The 18,713-nt window shown below is 45.0% G+C and overlaps 1 protein-coding gene and 1 long non-coding RNA gene across 5 annotated transcripts; one reads left to right on the top strand and one right to left on the bottom strand.

Moving 5' to 3' along the window:
* Nucleotides 1-873: 873 nt before the first annotated feature.
* LOC309853583 lies at nt 874-5,490 on the top strand. The gene is made up of 2 exons (XR_014305816.1): nt 874-4,538; nt 4,757-5,490. It is a non-coding gene; the product is annotated as an uncharacterized lncRNA (long non-coding RNA).
* Nucleotides 4,995-18,047, bottom strand: NQO1 (NAD(P)H quinone dehydrogenase 1). Of its 4 annotated transcripts, none has more exons than XM_082711757.1 (7): nt 17,454-18,042; nt 11,617-11,736; nt 9,866-10,030; nt 9,625-9,755; nt 7,620-7,733; nt 6,822-6,923; nt 4,995-5,902 (listed from the first exon to the last, which is right to left on the bottom strand). In XM_082711757.1, the coding sequence occupies exons 2-7, from the start codon at nt 11,618-11,620 to the stop codon at nt 5,597-5,599; spliced, it is 822 nt and encodes a 273-aa protein (XP_082567883.1). In that variant the 5' UTR covers nt 11,621-11,736; nt 17,454-18,042; the 3' UTR covers nt 4,995-5,596. The 4 variants fall into 4 exon arrangements, with proteins under 4 accessions (XP_082567883.1, XP_082567884.1, XP_082567882.1 ...); XM_082711758.1 differs by having other exon boundaries at nt 17,577-18,042; XM_082711756.1 differs by lacking the exon at nt 11,617-11,736 and having other exon boundaries at nt 17,577-18,047.
* Between the last annotated feature and the right edge of the window lie 666 nt (nt 18,048-18,713).

Here is an 18,713-nt window from a genome sequence, read left to right as displayed (position 1 = left end):
TTTTTGAGCATTTACTTTGTGCCGAGTAGTTTTGCCAGGAACATACAAAGTGACTTAGTGTGGTAGCAGATCACGTACCACAGAGGTAATTTTGCTAAAAATGAAATCTCTCCAGCCCTCAGTAAAATATCTCTTTTTGTCGTTCTTCTGTCAGTTGTTTCCAAATATATAAATTGGTGTTTACCAAATGTGGTGTATATATAACATACCACTAGCAGTATATGAAATGAGAAAAAAAATCTATATGCACCTACTAGACTATGGAGAAATGTAATTGATATTAAACACAGATACAGATGATACATAGATATGAGTATGATGTATAAATAAAAATATATGAAACTTCAGAAGCAGTTCTTTAAATCATATGTTTATACCTTCTTACCAAATATAGACTGTGTCTGTTGATTCTATGAAAGTGACTGAATTTTCAACATACCCAGATGTATATAAACACAACTTGTCATTTTAGGAGACTATATATATTTCAATAATGCTACCATTGTTTTAAATGTGTTTAAAAGTTTTCTTTTGGTATTTATTGACTTCAACAGCACTGGAAAGGAGTGATAATGAAATGAAATTCAGTAAGTATAAATATCAAAAAGGGTGGCAGATGGGTTAGATGGGTAATGGGTATCAAGGAGGGCACTTGTTATGGTGGGTACTGGGTGTTGTATGTAAGTGAGGAATCACTGAATTCTACTCCACAAACCAATATTGCACTGTATGTTAGTGACCTAAAATTTTAATTAAAAAATTTTGGGGAGGGGGGGCCTGGGTGGCTCAGTGGGTTAAAGCCTCTGCCTTCGGTTCAGGTCATGATCCCAAGGTCCTGGGATCGAGCCCCGCATCGGGCTATCTGCTCAGCAGGGAACCTGCTTCCTCCTCTCTCTCTCTCTGCCTGCCTCTCCGCCTACTTGTGATATCTCTCTCTGTCAAATGAATAAATAAAATCTTTAAAAAAATATTTTTTTTGAAGCGAAAATAATAAAAGGGTAAAAAAAAAAAATACTTGGGTTCAAAACTTGCCAATGTGGGCAAAAGACTGATCTGAAGTTGAGACTTTTTAAGTAGCTGCCAGAAAAGCTGATGCGGTGCTAGGCTACATAATTTGTTACAGTGTCCAGAATAGGGGAAGTGGTTGTTCTGCTTTACTCTAAGCTGATAAGAGTAGTACTATGTCATGTTTTAAGGAGCAAACACATTCTCAGCAGCCATATAATCAGGCCTGTAAGAAATGAAACATCATTTATGCCTGCTCAGGACACAACAGGGACTCTAGAAGTATAAAAGCAGCTACAGTTTCTCAACAGCAACACTTAATGGTCTTGCTCTCAAGAGAAAGTATTGAGGGGCGCCTGGTTGGCTCAGTCAGTTAAGCATCTCCCTTCAGCTCAGGTCTTGACCCCAGTGTCCTGGGATCAAGTCCAGCATCAGGCTCCTTGCTCAGCAGGCAGCCTCTTTCTCCCTCTGCCTCTGCCTGCCACTCCCCTGCTTGTGCTCATCCTCTCTCTCTGATGAATAAATAAAACATTATTAAAAAAAAAAAAAAAAGTATGGGGCGCCTGGGTGGCTCAGTGGGTTAAAGCCTCTGCCTTCGGCTCAGGTCACGATCTCAGGGTCCTGGGATCGAGCCCTGCATCGGGCTATCTGCTCAGCAGGGAGCCTGCTTCCTCCTCTCTCTCTGCCTGCCTCTCTGCCTACTTGTGATCTTTGTCTGTCAAATAAATAAATAAAATCTTTTTAAAAAATAACAGTATTGGTAGCTACTCTTGTGCTCTCTTTCATGGTACCATTGTCCCTGCTTCAGCTGAGGCAATACAGTATAGTACTTAAAAGCAGAGGCTCTTGAGTTTGCCCACCTCAGTGGAGTTCTGGCCCCTGCACATGTTATTTAACCTCTCTATTCCTCCATCTCCTAATTTATAAAGCAGAAACAAAAATAAAAACCTTAGGGTTATTGCAAGAACAAAGTAAATTAATCCATGTAAAAACTACTTAGTTCCTGGCACACAGTAAGTGCCTAATAAGTGTTAACCTTGTTTTAATATTACTAGTCCTGATACTACTTAGCTATTCTACCCTTGTTTGCTAGATCCCAGATCCTTTTGTGCCCCCTTGTTTTTTTAATCAAAGACATGTTCCTTTAATTGTCTTCTTTCTCCAGCATCAAAATCTTTTCTGAGTCATTCCTACTAGCATATAAATTTGCTGTAATTTCCTTTATCTCTTAAATAAATAACTTTTTGACCACATTAACTCCATACACAGAGTTTCCACTTCCTCTCCTTCCATTCCTTCTTGAACCCATTCCAATCAGGCTTTCATGAGACCACTCTCCTGAAATATCTCTTGTCAAAATCATCAGAATAGCCTCCACCTAGCTATATCCAAAGGTCCATTCTCAGATGTATCCTACTTGGCTTATGAGTAGTATTTGACACACCCGATCACTCCCTCTTTGAAACACTTTCTTTTCTCAGCTTTCAGGATCCTGCAACTCTGATCTCCCACTCTGCTGGCTACTTTCTTTCATACTCATCTTCTTGACCTCCTAACACTGGAGAGCCCTAGAGGTCAATCATCAGATCTCTTCTCTATTGCAGTGGTAATCTCATCCTTGACATAGCATTATATACTATCTCTATGTTGAAGATTTCCATATGTATGCCTCCAGTCATAACTTCTCCCCAAACTCCAGGTACATATTACCATCCATCTCAAACATAGAATGCCTGAAGTCAAATTCTGATTTCACCCTTCCTGACCCCAACTCTGCCCTCAATATGCTTTCTAGATTCTTGCTCATCTTAGCAAATGGAGTTTCCATTCTTTTAGTTGCATAAGCCAAAATACCTTTGAGGTTTTTATTTGACCTAGATATGATCCTTTATCAACTACTGTTAGGCCAACCTTTGAGATGTATTGAACCTTATAAATACATCTTCTACTTGACACCTCTGTTGCCCAAAGCATTTATTAAGTAGATTGTTACACTGTCCCATAAGCACAAGCCATGCTTCCATCACTCTTACACTTGATTCCTCCCTACCAGCCAGCATTAAACATGAGTCATATTATAGCTCTGCCCAAAACTCTCCAGCCACTTTCTATTCTTATATACTTACAGAGCTCCTAAGGCTCTATGTGAGCTGATTCCAGCTATGTGTCTGACCTAGGCCACTCCTCCTTTCTCTGCTTTAGTCACATGAACGTCCGTCCTCTTTCTTCCTCACACTGTACATGCTCCTGCCTCAGATATGTGCATTCTGCCATCACTCCTGCCTTCACGCATCTACATCTCACTCTCTCACTTTATCAGGTCTTTGCTCAAACATAGCCTTATTGAGGAAGTCTTTATAAAACAAAACTACTCATATCCCATCTCTCTCAGCCTGCTCTTTCTTCCTAGCATGAGGTACTTGGTTTTGTTCATTGCTATGCTCCCAGTGCCTAGATGAGTACCTAGCCCAGTGACTAGATAAAATCAGAATAAATCAGGCAAATTACAATAAATACTGCTGCCCCTAGGTATGTGTTTACTGAATTCTATTTTTTTCTTGATTTCTATAACATTCTTACCTGGATCTCTCTAAATGTCCTGTAGATTCCCTGCAAGGATCTTAATAGGTTGTTCCATTACCATTCAATATGAAACAGCCCTGTTGGGAGAGCTCTCAAGTAGTAGAGGCTTCTGGCTGTTTGGTTTTTTTGTTTGTTTGTTTGTTTAAGATTTTATTTATTTATTTGACAGAGATCACAAGTAGGCAGAGAGGCAGGCAGAGAGAGAGAGGAGGAGGAAGCAGGCTCCCTGCTGAGCAGAGAGCCTGATGAGGGGCTCGATCCCAGGACCATGGGACCATGACCTGAGCCAAAGGCAGAGGCTTTAACCCACTGAGCCACCCAGGCGCCCCTGGCCGTTTGTTTTTAAAGATTTTATTTTTAAGGAATGCTCTCCACCCAACATAGGGTTGGAACTCACAACTCTGAGATCAAGAGCTGCATCTCAGACTTAGCCAGCCAGGCACCTGGGGCCATAATTTCTTATTGCATGCTCTAATCCCATCCTCCCTAGTAGATTCCACTTTTGCCTGTATGCCTCTATCAGTAGCTTCACTGAAACCAGTGAGCGGGTCTGTTTGTAGAAATGGGTTTTATTTATTTCACTGGGAACTTTCAGAAATTTACACAAAATTGCAGTGAGGATGAAGGTAACAAGAAAATATTTTTCAAACTGAAGCACCTAGCCATATGCCATTGTGTGTATTGTATAGGGAGAAATACCCAAGTACCTGTCAGCATCTAGCACATGAGGCTCTGGTCTGCCACCCTCATTTTCTTGGCAGGTCCAGGAAACTGTTCACAGTTTCAGGCAACCTGGCTTTGCCTAATCTCTCCTGTTTTCTTTCAGTGCACCACAAGAGGGCGGCATTTCGTCATATTCTACTTGAGTTATACTGACAGTGAGCCTGACTTTAATTGAAATTGGAAGTTGGAATATTAATGTCAAAATTGTTCAGTTAAGGGGCACCTGGGTGGCTCAGTGGGTTAAAGCCTCTGCCTTCGGCTCAGGTCATGATCCCGGGGTCCTGGGATCGAGCCCCGCATCGGGCTCTCTGCTCAGCAGGGAGCCTGCTTCCTCCTCTCTCTCTGCCTGCCTCTCCGCCTACTTGTGATCTCTGCCTGTCAAATAAATAAATAAAATCTAAAAAAAAAAAAAAAAAAAAAAAATGTTCATTTAATGAAACTCTAGGATTACAATTTCATCCCCAAAATTGTGGGACCAAAATGCATCCAAAAGGAAAGTCATCAGTTTAGCAATGATAGAGGGAAACCTTCCAGTGTATTATATAGCTCAGAAAAAAAATACTATTTGGAGAAGGCTGTTGCTAAGTACGGGGAGTAACTTTTCCTGAATTCATTCATTGCAGCAGATATAGTGTATAGAGGTGTTGGCTTATTTCTGCAGACATTAAATTAGAAGACAGAAATAAAAAAGAGACTTCTATTATCTTTTACTTGAAGGTATCTGTAGGTACTGTATACATACAACAGAGGTTGAAGCATGAGTAAAACATTAGGCATATTAGTCACTGTGCAGTAATTAAAACCAATACCATAAACAAGCATAAATTACTAACTACTAAACAAGTCCCTTGGGTCAGACAGATTCAGTCATTTCTTTCTCTGAGCAATTCCCTTCTGCCATAAGCCACAGAGAGGTGATTAAAAGAAAAATATATCATTGAAGAGTTAGATTTTGCCTTGCCACATTTGACCCTAAAAATGTATCCCTAATAAGAGGAATTAAATCGTGTAGAGGACCATAAAGATTATTGTCTGGCATCTTTCTACTCCTTGCCCTGCTTTATAACCTAAGTGGCCTCTTGAGCCTAATCAGATTTTGCCAAGATAGCAATCATAAGAATCAGAAAGAAAACTAACCAAAAATCTATTAATACAGTCTATTCTGTCCCCGATTCATTCCCTATGGAAAAAGAAACCCACCTTAAAGACTAAAGCAAGTCAAGGAAGTCTGAATAAGAAACCTCAATTTTGCTACATTTTAGAAGGAAACGAAGTCTTGTGAGTCTCATTTTCTGGCTTTGATCTGGTTGTCAGTTGGGATGGACTTGCCCAAATGATGGCCCACAGAAAGGCCGAATGTTTCATTTTTCTGCTCATCCTGCACTTCCTTTTTCATTAAGAATCCTGCCTGGAAGTTTAAGTCAAAGAGGCTACTTGGAGCAAAATACAGTGGAGTCTCATCCCAGATATTCTCCAGGCGTTTCTTCCATCCTTCCAAGATCTGAATTCGGGCATCCATAGGAGTGTGCCCAATGCTGTAGGTCAGTTGAGGTTCCAAGACTTGGAAGCCACAGAAATGGAGAGTGCCGCTCTGGGGAAACACAAAAGCACAAACATGAGTCACAGAACAAACCCTACACAGTTTGTGCCATATACAAACAATAAAAGTTAATCTAGGTTTTCCATTAAGACACTTCAATATGGGGACCTGAGCCCTTCTGGAGAATCAATTCATAGTTATTGTCTCTCATCTGTGCTCTATTCCTAGCTGTTACCTATGTTAGCCTATTCAGCTGAGCTCCTTTTTAAATGAATAAAACCTTGAAACCCTGCCAGCCTGGGATCCTCTGCCAAAAATACCGGAAGTTCTATTACATAAGGGAGTTTCAGCTTCTTGGCAGCTGACTTGCCAAGGCATGCAGATGTGCCTTTCTCCGCCTCTCCATTTAACCAGATGAGCCTCCGCAAATGATTCTTATAATTTATTCTCCAGTATTAATGGTTCACTCTTACAGATGGCCACCTCGTTTGCTCTTCTCTCCAACCCTCTTCCTTGGAAGAGATTATCTTGACCAACCACAAAAAGCCTACTTCATTTTTCACTTTTGTTCTAACTTCACTCTGGACTAAATCATTTCTTACAATTTTCTAAGAGTTTGTGAGGCTGTAGCAGCAACTTGGAGAAAGCCAGGAAGCTTGGAGAGAGAGGTCAGTCATCTGGAGAGAATAGGGGCACATGGCTATATGAATCTAGGGATTACATGCACGAGCCCTTGGTTAGGAGGCAGCAAAGTTTGGAAGAAAAATTCAAATTTTTCTTGCAATAAGGGGGTCTGGGAAGACAAGCAGGGCCTAAAAGGGAGCTCACTGTCCCTGGAGTTCTGAATTATTACATTGCTTTCCTCCTCACCCCTCAGGTCTATTTTCAGCTGTGATCTTGAGGATCTGGACCCCAAAGAAACCTCAATTAATTAGCTCCCCCCGCAAAGGTTCATTGAAAACAAAGTAACCTGAATTGGCCAGAGAATGATATTCATGTCTCCGTGGATACCCTGCAGAGAGTACATGGAGCCGCTGCCACCAGTGGTGATGGAAAGCACGGTCTTCTTATTCTGCAAAAGGCAAGTCATTGTTTCCCTCCACAGCTCCATGGTGACAGGAAGTTAATGAAACAGTCCCTGGGAAAAGAACACCCAAGTCCGCCCAGCTGCACATTGACTCCACTGAGCTACTCAGTGGGACTCCAGGAGTTACAGCCATGGCTAGCCAAGGACTCCATACTACTGGTGGCAAATTGAGGGAACTACAAAACCAGTGTGGATTGCTGGCGCCCAAGTAGAACTCTATTGTTTCTACCTGTCTCCCCGCAGTGCTACACATGTATTTAGTCATGGAATCCAAGAGGCCTCAAAATATTTCTTGTGTAGTAGTTGGGTCTCTAAAAAACGAAGATAGACTTTCTTTTTTTATTTTTATTATGGAAAATGTCATACGTAGAGAAAATAGTATAATGATGCTTCCACATACACACCACCACCCCCAGCTTCAACTCTCAGTATTAGCTGTAACTCAAACCCTTCCCCCTTAGGTTCCCGGGCTATTTTATGAGACTGATGCGCTACCTACTGTGCTAAAGAGGCACCTCCCCAGGTTATTTTAAAGCAAGCCCTAAAGTCATGTCTAAATACTTCCAAAAACTTTCCGATCCATCTCTCCCAGGATCTCTCTTCATATCTGTTCAAAACCCTGCCTCAGAAGAGAGTCGAACCAGAATCTAGCTGATAGAGAAAGCAGAACTATCCACCTACCCGGAAAGGTCCCTTGTCATACATGGCAGCATATGTGTAAGCAAACTCCCCTATGAGCACTCGCTCAAACCAGCCTTTCAGGATGGCAGGGACTCCAAACCACTGCAGTGGGAACTGTGGGACAGAGGACAGAGGGGTCAGATCAGAAGGTGGCTCAGGTGCTTAGCTGCTGCCTACGATGTCACAGGCAAACTTCTTGGTCGACCTTTCTTGGTCGGGCCCTTGTCATTTCTTCTGGAGGAGTTAGCACATTAAAATTATTGTCCTTGGTCAGTCAACTTGACTCTCCTTGACTTGATATCTTTCTCTGATACTTGAATAGTTACTGACCTACAGGAGAGGGGCAAAGGGGGTTGGGTGTTTGTTTTTCTTTTTAAGGTTTTTATTTATTTATTTGACAGAGATCACAAGTAGGCAGAGAGGCAGGCAGAGAGAGGAGGAAGCAGGCTCCCTGCCGAGCAGAGAGCCTGATGCGGGGCTCGATCCCAGGACCCTGGGATCATGACCAGAGCCGAAGGCAGAGGCTTTAACCCACTGAGCCAACCAGGCACCCTGGGAGTTGGGTTTTAAAACAGAAAGAACACGAGATTGTGTTCTCGCCCTGATTCTGCCACTGACATGATGTAAAACCTCTGCCCCGTAAGCCCCTTACTTTCCCTGTCTCATGTGCCTACTTGTGGAAAGAGGGGCTTGAGTAACCTCTAGAGGCTTCTTATATTTATGACTCTGCAACAGTGAGGGGCCACTGGCAGCTTTTAAGAGAAATGTGTAGGTTGTTTAGACAAGTAGATTTGGTCCCTGTGAATGTTCTACAGTCAGAGCTGAAAATAGAATTGTTTGGCTTGCAGGATATTGAGAGTTTATTCTTCCTCTGGTTGTTCATGGAGAAGTGAGGAAAGTGAGCAAGAGGCTAGCCCACATGGCACCTCGGTTTGAATTAAAGTGTTCCTCCTCAGGACACTATTTCTATGTTGAAAGACTATCATTCATAGTACGCTGATTCTTCTATTGTAAGACTTTGCCTCTCGTCCGTTGGTAACATGTTATAATCTAAAAATCTGCAGTGTATATACATTGCTCTTTGATGTTGCTATTTGGCAGTGCACAACCTGAGCAGTTGTACTTATAGTAAATTAAACTTATGTGTCGGATAGAAGCTAAATTAAAAGACCCCCAAGATACACTCCAATTCTAAAATATGAGATGCAGACTTGAAAGCTGCTCCTGCCGCTTCCTTGGTTGCACCAGGATACGATGCAGCAGAAAACACGCCCCCAAGAAGACATTCCAGGGGACACTGGCTAATGGTGCGTGGCTTTGATCTATAGCAGCAGGACTGAGGGTCGAATAAAAGACCTAAAAGTTTGGATTCTTTGCAGCTGATTGAATAATTGCAAAAACCACAGCTGGCATCACCCTCCCTGTGCTGTTTCTAGTGTCAAAGACATCCCATGTTTAGTATTAAAACGCTGGTTAGAACCAGGAGAAGCAAAGCCACTGAGTCCAGTCTGGCATTTTCAAGAGAGAGGCCTAACAAGAAGCATATGCATGTCCAGTACTGACTGCCTAGCAGGGAGACAGCTTCCAGGAGAAGAAAGGCCCCACTCTGCAGCTGGAACACATTAAGCAGGGCAGCGGGCCCTTCAGCTGGAAAGCTCCCAGAGGTCTCTTTCCCATGCTTCCCTCGGCAGACCCCTCGGGGTGCTGATGCAGGAAAAGGGGACAACAGCAAACTGGGAGAAATCCCACAAGGAATCCCTAATTGAAGAAAAGCACCAGGCTCTGGTGTCATTTCTGTAGCCACTCCTCCCATAGAGGAGTATGGCTGGGGCACCGGGTCTATCAATCTGTGTAATAGCACACCTTTGAAGTCATCACCCTTCTTTACAGAGAATGCACTCAAGTGGGTAACTGACTTTCCTAAGATCACATAGCTAACGAGGTGACCAGGCTCGGGCAGTAAGAACTCAAGTGTCCCAACACCTCTTCTGATGTCTGACCACACCTGAAAAATCACAAGGTCCGCGGCTTCCAGCTTCTTTTGTTCCGCCACAATATCCGGGCTCAGACGGCCTTCCTTGTAAGCTAGAACAGATTCGGCAGGATACTGAAAGCTCCCTGGGTCCTTCAGTGTGCCTGCCTCGAGGAAAAAGACAGGTTGGAGCCAAAAGGGCCCAGGCAGGGCCAGAGAACCCGCAGCTGAAATGTGCCACAGAGACCTCATGAAAGGAGGGAGCTGCTCCTACCTGTGATGTCCTTTCTGGAGATGACGGGATTGAAGTTCATAGCGTATAGGTCCGACACAGTGACCTCCCATCCTTTCCTCTTCAAGGCCTCCACTGCAGCCTCCTTCATGGCATAGTTGAAGGATGTCTTCTCTGCGTGGGCCAGGATGATCAGTGCTCTTCTGGCTGCTCAGGTACACACAAGGCATATGGAGAAAATCAGTTACCAAGAAGCAAAGCTTCAGCTGCAGGGCAGCCAAGCCAGGATCCACAAGGCAAGAATCAGCTTCAGGGGTGCCTGGCTGGCGCTGTTGGCAAAGCAGGGGGCTGCTGATCTTGGGGTTGTGATTTCAAGCCCCACATTGGGCATAGAGGTTACTAAATAAATAAAAGAAAAAAAAGGGAGACTCTACTTTGTTAGGCAGTAGGTGATGCAGTCACCTACTAAAGATGGAATTAACCCCTTCAAAAACTAATATAAGGTGTTAGGAGTCAGGATAGTGGTTCCCCTTGTCAAGGAGTAGTGATCAGAAGGAGCTTTGGGGGTACTGGCAATGTTTTATTTCTTCATCTGGGTGCTGATCACACAAGTCTGTGACAAGCCACTTCGATTTTGTGCACTTTTCAGTGCATCTATTATATTCAATACGTATTTTGAGTGGTTTTTTTTTTCCAGTATCCCACAAACACACAACATAGAGCAATAAATTCCTGGCAGAGTAAACCTCTAAAGGGAGAATTTGTATAACCTCAAGATAGAGAATATTTTTAAGAAAGACTAGAGATTCAGAAACCATGAAGGAAAAGCTTGCCAGGTAAAGCCACATGAAAATTAAAAATTTGTTTGTACCAGAAGGCACCATAAACAAAGTCAAAAGATACCAGCTAGATGGTATCTGCAACTCTTATCACAAAGGGTTAAAATCCCAAAGAATGCCTATAAACAAAAAAGACAATGCAACAGAGAAATAACTCAAGGCCACTGCTGCTATACAAGGAGGAAGAAATGCCAATGAAAAAAACAAATGAGCAAGTGCCCTGCCCAACACTTTAGGGAAATGCCCTCTGGAAAAGCACATTAAAATGAGATATTAGGGGCGCCGGGGTGGCTCAGTGGGTTAAGACTCTGCCTTCAGGGGCGCCTGGGTGGCTCAGCGGGTTAAGACTCTGCCTTCAGGGGCGCCTGGGTGGCTCAGTGGGTTAGGCCGCTGCCTTCGGCTCAGGTCATGATCTCAGGGTCCTGGGATCGAGTCCCGCATCGGGCTCTCTGCTCAGCAGGGAGCCTGCTTCCCTCTCTCTCTCTTTCTCTGCCTGCCTCTCTGCCTCCTTGTGATCTCTGCCTGTCAAATAAATAAATAAAATCTTTAAAAAAAAAAAAAAAAAAAAAAGGGGCACCTGAGTGGCTCAGTGGGTTAAAGCCTCTGCCTTCGGCTCAGGTGATGATCCCAGGGTCCTGGGATCGAGCCCCGCATCGGGCTCTCTACTCAGCAGGGAGCCTGCTTCCCCCCCCCCACCCTCTCTCTGCCTACTTCTGATTTCTGTCAAATAAATAAATAAAATATTAAAAAAAAAAAAAAAAAAAAAAGACTCTGCCTTCAGCTCAGGTCATGATCTCAGGGTCCTGGGATCGAGCTCCGCACCCACACCCAGCTCTCTGCTGAGCAGGGAGCCTGCTGCCCTCTCCCTCTCTGCCTGCCTCTCTGTGATCTCTCTGTCAAATAAATAAATACAATCTTAAAAAAAGAGAGAGAGAGAGAGATATTATTATTTACCCATCAGATTGGCAAAGCTGCGGCAACAGGCTGGCTCAGTCCGTGGAGGGTGCAAGTCTTGATCTCAGGGTTGTCAGTTCAGGCCCCACGTTGGGTGTAGAGATTACTTATAAATAAAATCTTAAAAAAAAAAAAAAAAAGATTGGCAAAACAATTTAAGACAAGGAATACTGAGGTCTATTAAGACCGCAAGACTGGCATGTTGCTGGTGAGAATACGAGCTGCATCCACCTTTGGGGAGAGTAATTAGGCTGAATCTTTTAAAATTGTAAAGACACATAAATCTTTGGGGCACCTGGGTGGCTCAGTTGGTTAAGTGCCTGACTCTTTTTTTTTTTAAAGATTTTGTTTATTTGACAGACAGAGATCACAAGTAGGCAGAGAGGCAGGCAGAGAGAGAGGAGGAAGCAGGTTTCCTGCTAAGCAGAGAGCCCGATGTGGGGCTCGATCCCAGGCCCCTGGGATCATGACCTGAGCCGAAGGCAGAGGCTTTAACCCACTGAGCCATCCAGGCGCCCCAAGTGCCTGACTCTTGATCTCAGCTCAAGTCACAATCTCAGGGTTGTGAGATCGACCCCTGTGTCGGCATGGAGTCTGCTTAGGATTCTTTTTCCCTCTCCACCTTCCCTCTCTGTTCACTCTCTCTCTCAAAAAAAAGAAAAAAAGAAAAGAAAAAGAACACATAAATTTTTGATCTAGTTCTCCATTTTGGGGAATCTGTTTTACAGACTAAAAGCATTGGGACATAAGGATACATGAACAAGGATGTGTATTGTTTTAGTGTTTTCATCCGCAAAAATTGGATACAACCTAACTATTTATGGGGACTATTTGAATAAATTACAATATATATAGACCAAAGACTGGTATGTTGTTAACAAGAGTTAACTATATATAGTCACCCAGAAAAAAGATATCCATGATATACTGTTAGCTCATAAAATGAAGTAAATGTGAACCCATTTTTATAAAAGACAAAGAAAGAGGGGCATCTGGTTGGCTCAGCCGGAGCTTGCAACTCTAGATCCTGGAGTTGTGAGTTTGAAGCCCATGTTGGGTATAAACATTACTTAAAAAAAAAAAAAAAAAAAAAGACAAAGAAAGAAACTACATATATGTGTGGGTAGATATGCAGTATATAGGTATAAGAGGAAATTAGTTTTTTTAGCTAAGAGATGACAAGGAGATAGAGACAGAGGGGAATGATTTACTTTTTTTTCTTGGACCTGTATTAATAAAATTGTTAGAACAAGAATGCTCTAGTCTTACAAGAACAGCATTTTAAGTTCTATATTTCTTTTCAGGATTTTATTTATTAGAGAGAGAGAGAGAGGGTATGAATGGGGAAGGAGGGTCAGAGAGAGAGAGAGGGAGAAGCAGGCTCCTCACTGAAGAGAAGCAGGCTCCTTGCTGAGCAGGGAGCCCGATGTGGGGCTTGATCCCAGGATTCCGGGATCACGACCCCAGCCAGAGGCAGCTGTTTTTTTTTTTGTTGTTGTTGTTGTTTTGTTTTAAGATTTTATTTATTTATTTGACAGACAGAGGCAAGAGGCAAGTAGGCAGAGAGGCAGTCAGAGAGAGAGGAGGAAGCAGGCTCCCCACTGAGCAGAGAGTTTGATGCGGGGCTCGATCCCAGGACTCTGGGATCATGGCCTGAGCCGAAGGCAGAGGCTTTAACCCACTGAGCCACCCAGGCGCCCCAAAGTTCTATTTATTTTACAGTCATCTCTATACCCAAGGGTGGGACTTGAACTCACGTCCCAGAAGCCTGAGCTCCTCCAACTGAGCCAGCCAGGTGCCCCTTTTTCTTCTTTATATTAACTGAAGTATATTTGGCACACAACGTTACTTTCATTTCAGATGAACAACACAGTGATTCTGCATGTCTGTACATTAGGCTGGGCTCACCCCAAACGTAGCTCCCACCTGTCATACCCCACCACATTGTTATATCACCACTGATTATATTCCCTGTGCTGTACCTTTCACTCCCCTGCCACTGCCCCCCACCCCGACTTATTCATTCCATAACTGGAAGCCCATGCCTCCCACTCCCCTTCACCCATTTTGTCCTTCTGCCCATCCCACTCCCCTCTGGCAAAGTCCCTTTGTTTGTTTGTTTGTTTGTATTTATGGGCATATGTCTTCTTGTTTGTTTGTTCATTATTTGGGTTTTTAGATTCCACGTACAAGGAAAATACTTTTTGCCTTTCTCTGCAAGAATACCATTAATGGATTGCTTACTCTGTGCTAGGCACTGCTTGGAGTGCTTTGCATTCTTTTGCAGTTGTCCTGGCAATGCTGAGATAGCTACGATGAGTATCCTCATATCATAGATGGGAACACTGAGGCACAAACAAGTCAAGAAAGTTAGCATAGTGAGGGGTAAAACTGGAGTATTATTATTTATTTGAGAGAGAGAGCGCACCTGAGAGCAAGAGAGAGACTGAGAGAACGAGTGATTCAGGAGAGGCAGAGGGAGCCCGACATGGGACTCGATCCCAGGACTGTGGCATGAACCTGAGCTGAAGGCAGATGCTTCACGCCCCTGAAACTGGACGGACGGACGGACGGACACACACACACACACACACACACACACACTCCATATATATATGGAGAGAGAGAGAAAAGTCTACACAACCGCACGCAGGCAGCAGCGAGGGGAAGGGCCAGAGAACGGAAGAGAATGGAGGAGCCCACCACCGCCGCCGCTCCTAGTCACTGGGACTACTACCTGGTTTCTCACTGCTCCCAACAGTTGTGCCCACGGGCGGAGCTCCAGTGGGCGCAGGCGCTTCGGGTTCAGTGCAGGCCCGCGTCAGCTTCCCGCCCCCCACCCTCGCGAGAGCAGCGTCGCCAGGCTTGCTCGCGGCGTTTCAGACGCCGTAAACTCTGAGGTGGCAGAATGGAAGTTTGATAAGGCATTTACATGCTATGAAAGTGGTTTATCTGCTTTGGATGGCCCCGGGGTGGAAAAGGGAAAAGAGCTCCCGGGGCTGCCTCACAAGCTCCTACCCCCAGCCTCTCTTTTTTGTTTTTTTTTTTTATCAAACTCCACGACTTCCCATTCTCAGGAGAAATGTGAGTACCTTAAGTTCCCACGAGCATTTTCTCTGTGACTGAACTTTGCATTAGTTACATCAGTGTTTACTGAATATTGCTTTGTCAGTTTTTTATTCTCTTGGCTTTCTACCTATATATAAATATTTTTTTAACTTCTTTTCTTTTTTTTAAGATTTTATTTATTCAGTTGACAGAGATCACGAGTAGGCAGAGAGGCGGGGAGAGAGAGAGAGAGAGAGAGAGAGAGAGAGAGGAGGAAGCAGGCTCCCTGCTGAGTAGAGAGCCCAGTGCGGGGCTCGATCCCAGGACCCTGAGATCATGACCCAAGTGAAAAGCAGAGGCCTAACCCACTGAGCCACCCAGGCGCCCCATTAACTTCTTATCAGTGTCCGTATCAACAAGCATTTCCTAAGTAGTAAAATATAAAGGTACTTCATGTAAAATGAGAAAATCAGGCTACCTACCCTTTTCGCTGATGAGTAGCTCATCAGCTGCGAGCTACAGGACGCCTGATACCTTCAAATACAAGCAATGCGAGAGACAAGACACAAACAGGAAGGACATATTTGCGAGAAATAGAACCAACAAAGTTCAGTATCTGGAATATATGGATTCCTGAAAACAACGCAGTAGGCAAATTGTAAAAGGTGCTGCACGCACAACACCGATTTGCAGTCCACGGAGTAGTTGTGCTGCTTTGCCAGAGGGAAAGGGTAAACGGGAGAATCACTACCCCACGTCGTAACACCAAGTCACTCGTTGCCAGTCCTTTTCCATGGACAAACCTGCGGTCTTTGGACTTGAAGGGCCCAGTGGTCCTTCCTGCCACTTAACTAGCTGTATGACAAGCTTGATTTTCTCAGGATTTACCCTGAGAAGGGAACTAAGAAAGACACACAGAAAACTAACGGCGTTAGCCTGACAGGGGAGACCAGGGACAAAATTCCTGAGGAAAACCGTTCACTTCAGGGCTGGCCGATGAGGAAAGGCTTCAGAGGAGCCGCCGTTGCCGGAGAGGTTTGAAAGACAAATGGGGCTTTCTAATTTAACGTTCATATCTGTTTGCCAGGCACCCCACTGACCTAACAGAAGCCACTGCTTATCCCACAGCTGAGCCTGTCCTTGTTAATGCAACTCTCTTCAGGTTTCAGTCCCTGCTTGAAATACACTCCCTGTTTCTGTCCTTTTCTGTGTTCTCAAATCCCTCGTTCCTTCCCCACCGGCTTTTGCGTTCTCTATCCACCCGAGCCAACTTTATCTCTCCCTGTGCAATGCTCATGTTCTAACGCATCCTCTCAGCCTCTCCACCAGGCTTGAGTGAGTACCTCCTACCCACTGGGCACTGCTTTAGGCATTTGGGATACACCAGTATGCAAAAACACACAATATTTCCATAGAGCATACATTCTGGTGTATGGCCAAAGCCTCCCGACTGTTTCGGGGGACTTGGCCTCTGTCCTCTTCTAAGGCTACCACGTTCCTACAATTCTCTGCCTTAAAACTCAGGCCAATCCAGAACCAAGTTTTCTCGAACATTCCTGACTGCATGGTACTCTATCAAGGGGCACGTTCATTCAAGACCAACATAGAACTTAAATGACCGAAGAAGATAAAGCTGGAAGAGAAAGAAAAGAGGTCATGGCACCTTGTTTTAATGTAAAGCACATCCAGATATCTTTAGCAGTAAAAGAGAACATTACCCACTGGATCATTCTGGCAGAAGAATAAGCAATAGAATAAGGACAGGCCCTCTAATCAGGTTCGTGCATGCTGTTTCTGCCTCCTGGGCTCCTTGGGTTCCTGGAGGAACACGTACATGCCAGTCAGAGGCACTGCGTGGTTGTAACAAACGCTCTGGATACACAGAATATTCTGTAATACGGGAAAATCAGGAACTGGCTCTTGTCCTGTATTAGAGGAGGGAGTGCTGGTGCCCTGAGGACAGCTTTGAATGAAGTAGATGCATGCAGGAAGCCTTGTCAGCTGCAAAGCAGTCCCTTCCAGACGCTTCCCTAGGTTTCTAGAAACTCTGGGTGGGCTTCCAATCTCTGGCTCGGCCCTTTTCACAGAGATTCTAACCCTAGTTTGTCAACCGCAACATTAAGTCCATCCCCTCACTTGCTTTTGGCAAGATGAGACTCTCTGCATGTGTGTTTTCAGAAAACAGAACGAGGTTCAGAGGGAAGGAAATTGCAAGGTGGAGTTCTGTTGCAGTGGAGGAGATCGCTTCCTAAATGGTAGCACTATCCCATCTGAGAATGAGGCTTTCTGGGAAAAGAGCACCCTCTGCCTGCAGGTCTTCCTTGCTGCTGGGGTGTCTCTGAGGCCAGGCCTGCATCAGGTAAAGTTGGGGTGACCCATAAGGTCTCCCTCGGGTAGATGGTGGAGAGGAGAGGCTCTGTCACTCCCAACGGTCACAATCAAAACTGTCCCCTAGCCAGCCAGACAGCCTGGGTCTCTATCCAACTAAAGGGAACAACTTCCCCAGCTCCAGCCATCACTGGATCTTTTAATTTTCCTCCAGAATCAGAGAATTCACTTTTTATGAAATCAACGATATTGACTGTGGATAGTAGCTACTTATACCAAAATGTTTTCAGTTATGTAAGGCCAAACAAGGTGTGCCAAGGGGCCAAATTTGCCCCGGACGACCGGTTTCAACGTGTTCTGGAAGGCTTTTTTTTTTTTTTTTTTTTTGCTTCGAGGTCAAGTCTCTTTCAAACGCCCACCCCAGTTTGTGCGAATGGGGTCGAAACAGGCGTTCCCCTTACCTCCGTGTTTGGTCAGGGCTTATCCCAGGATCCTAATGCCTATGCTTTCCAAACCCCTCGGGGCTCCCGCAAGCAAACGTGGACCAGGGGCCCCTGTTCTCCGCAGCGTGGCGAGGCACTCACCAGCAAGGGCTCCCGTGGTGCCTTGATTGGCAGCGCTGCTGGCCGTGGCAAAGTCGTGGCGCGGGTATGGGGGACCAGGTCTGCAAGCAGAAGCTGGGGCTCCGGGGTGCCCCGTGCAGAGCGCCCGCCACTTTATAGCTCCTCGCGCCCGGCCCACTGGACCGGGGTCCACCAGGGCGGAGCCGGCCTCTGGGACTCTGGGGCGCAGGGCGGGGCGCGCCTGGGCTGCGGTTCTGGGAAGAAAGGGGAGTCTGGGGGCGGGAATGGGGACCCCCGACGTGGAAGGAGTGGGGCGGGAGGGCGCGGGTAAAGAGAACGGGTGCAGGTGGGAGGTATGCCCATCTGGACTCTGTCCAGAAACCATTTGGGGACACCAGAGTGCCAGTGTCTGGTGGAGTCCCGGCGCGCCTTGTGCCTCTCCCAGCCTCGGGAAAGCGCCTCCGCACGGAATGGGGCAGACAGGGAGAAGGGTGTACAGTGTTGTGATTCTTAAGCCTCAAGTTCGCTGAGTCACTGTGACTCTGGACTTCGATTTTGATGCCTGAGGTAGCTTGGGATACCTGTTCCTGGGAAAGGGAATTCGTTTCTTCCTTGGCCAGGTTCAGATTCTGCCCTCCGGGGTCCAGGAAGATGCATTTCTCTTGGTGCCAACCCCTGCTCCTCAGAATACGGGATTGGTTTGGTTTTGTGCCCCAGGAGCTCATCCCCAGGGGTGAGAGCAGTAACAGGGAAGCATTTAAGAACAGCCAAGACAAATGAAGGTGGAGTGAATTTACACACAGCCCTACCTGGAGAAGCTGAACAGAGCACAGAAAAAAATTCTCAAGCCTTACCAAGTGAAAGTTAGTCTTAATCCTACAGGTTTTATTGTGCTTGTTTTAGTCTGCCTTTTTTTTTTTTTTTTTTTTTTTAATGCATTGAATGTTTGTGGCAACCTCGCATGGAACAAATCTGAGGACACCCTTTGTCCACCGGCATTTACTCATTTTGTTTCTGTGACACATTTTGGTAATTCTTGGCAATATTTCAAATCTTTTCATTATATTGGGTGTGTTGATCTGTGATCAGTGATGATAACTCCCTGAAAGCTCAGATGATTAGCATTTTTTAACAATGAATTATATCACCCCCCCCTAC

The sequence above is a fragment of the Mustela nivalis genome (genome assembly GCF_964662115.1).
Source record: "Mustela nivalis genome assembly, chromosome: 18".
NCBI lineage: Eukaryota > Metazoa > Chordata > Mammalia > Carnivora > Mustelidae > Mustela > Mustela nivalis.
The sequence above is the reverse complement of the archived record's forward strand: the minus strand, read 5'-3'. Positions and strand labels throughout refer to the sequence as shown.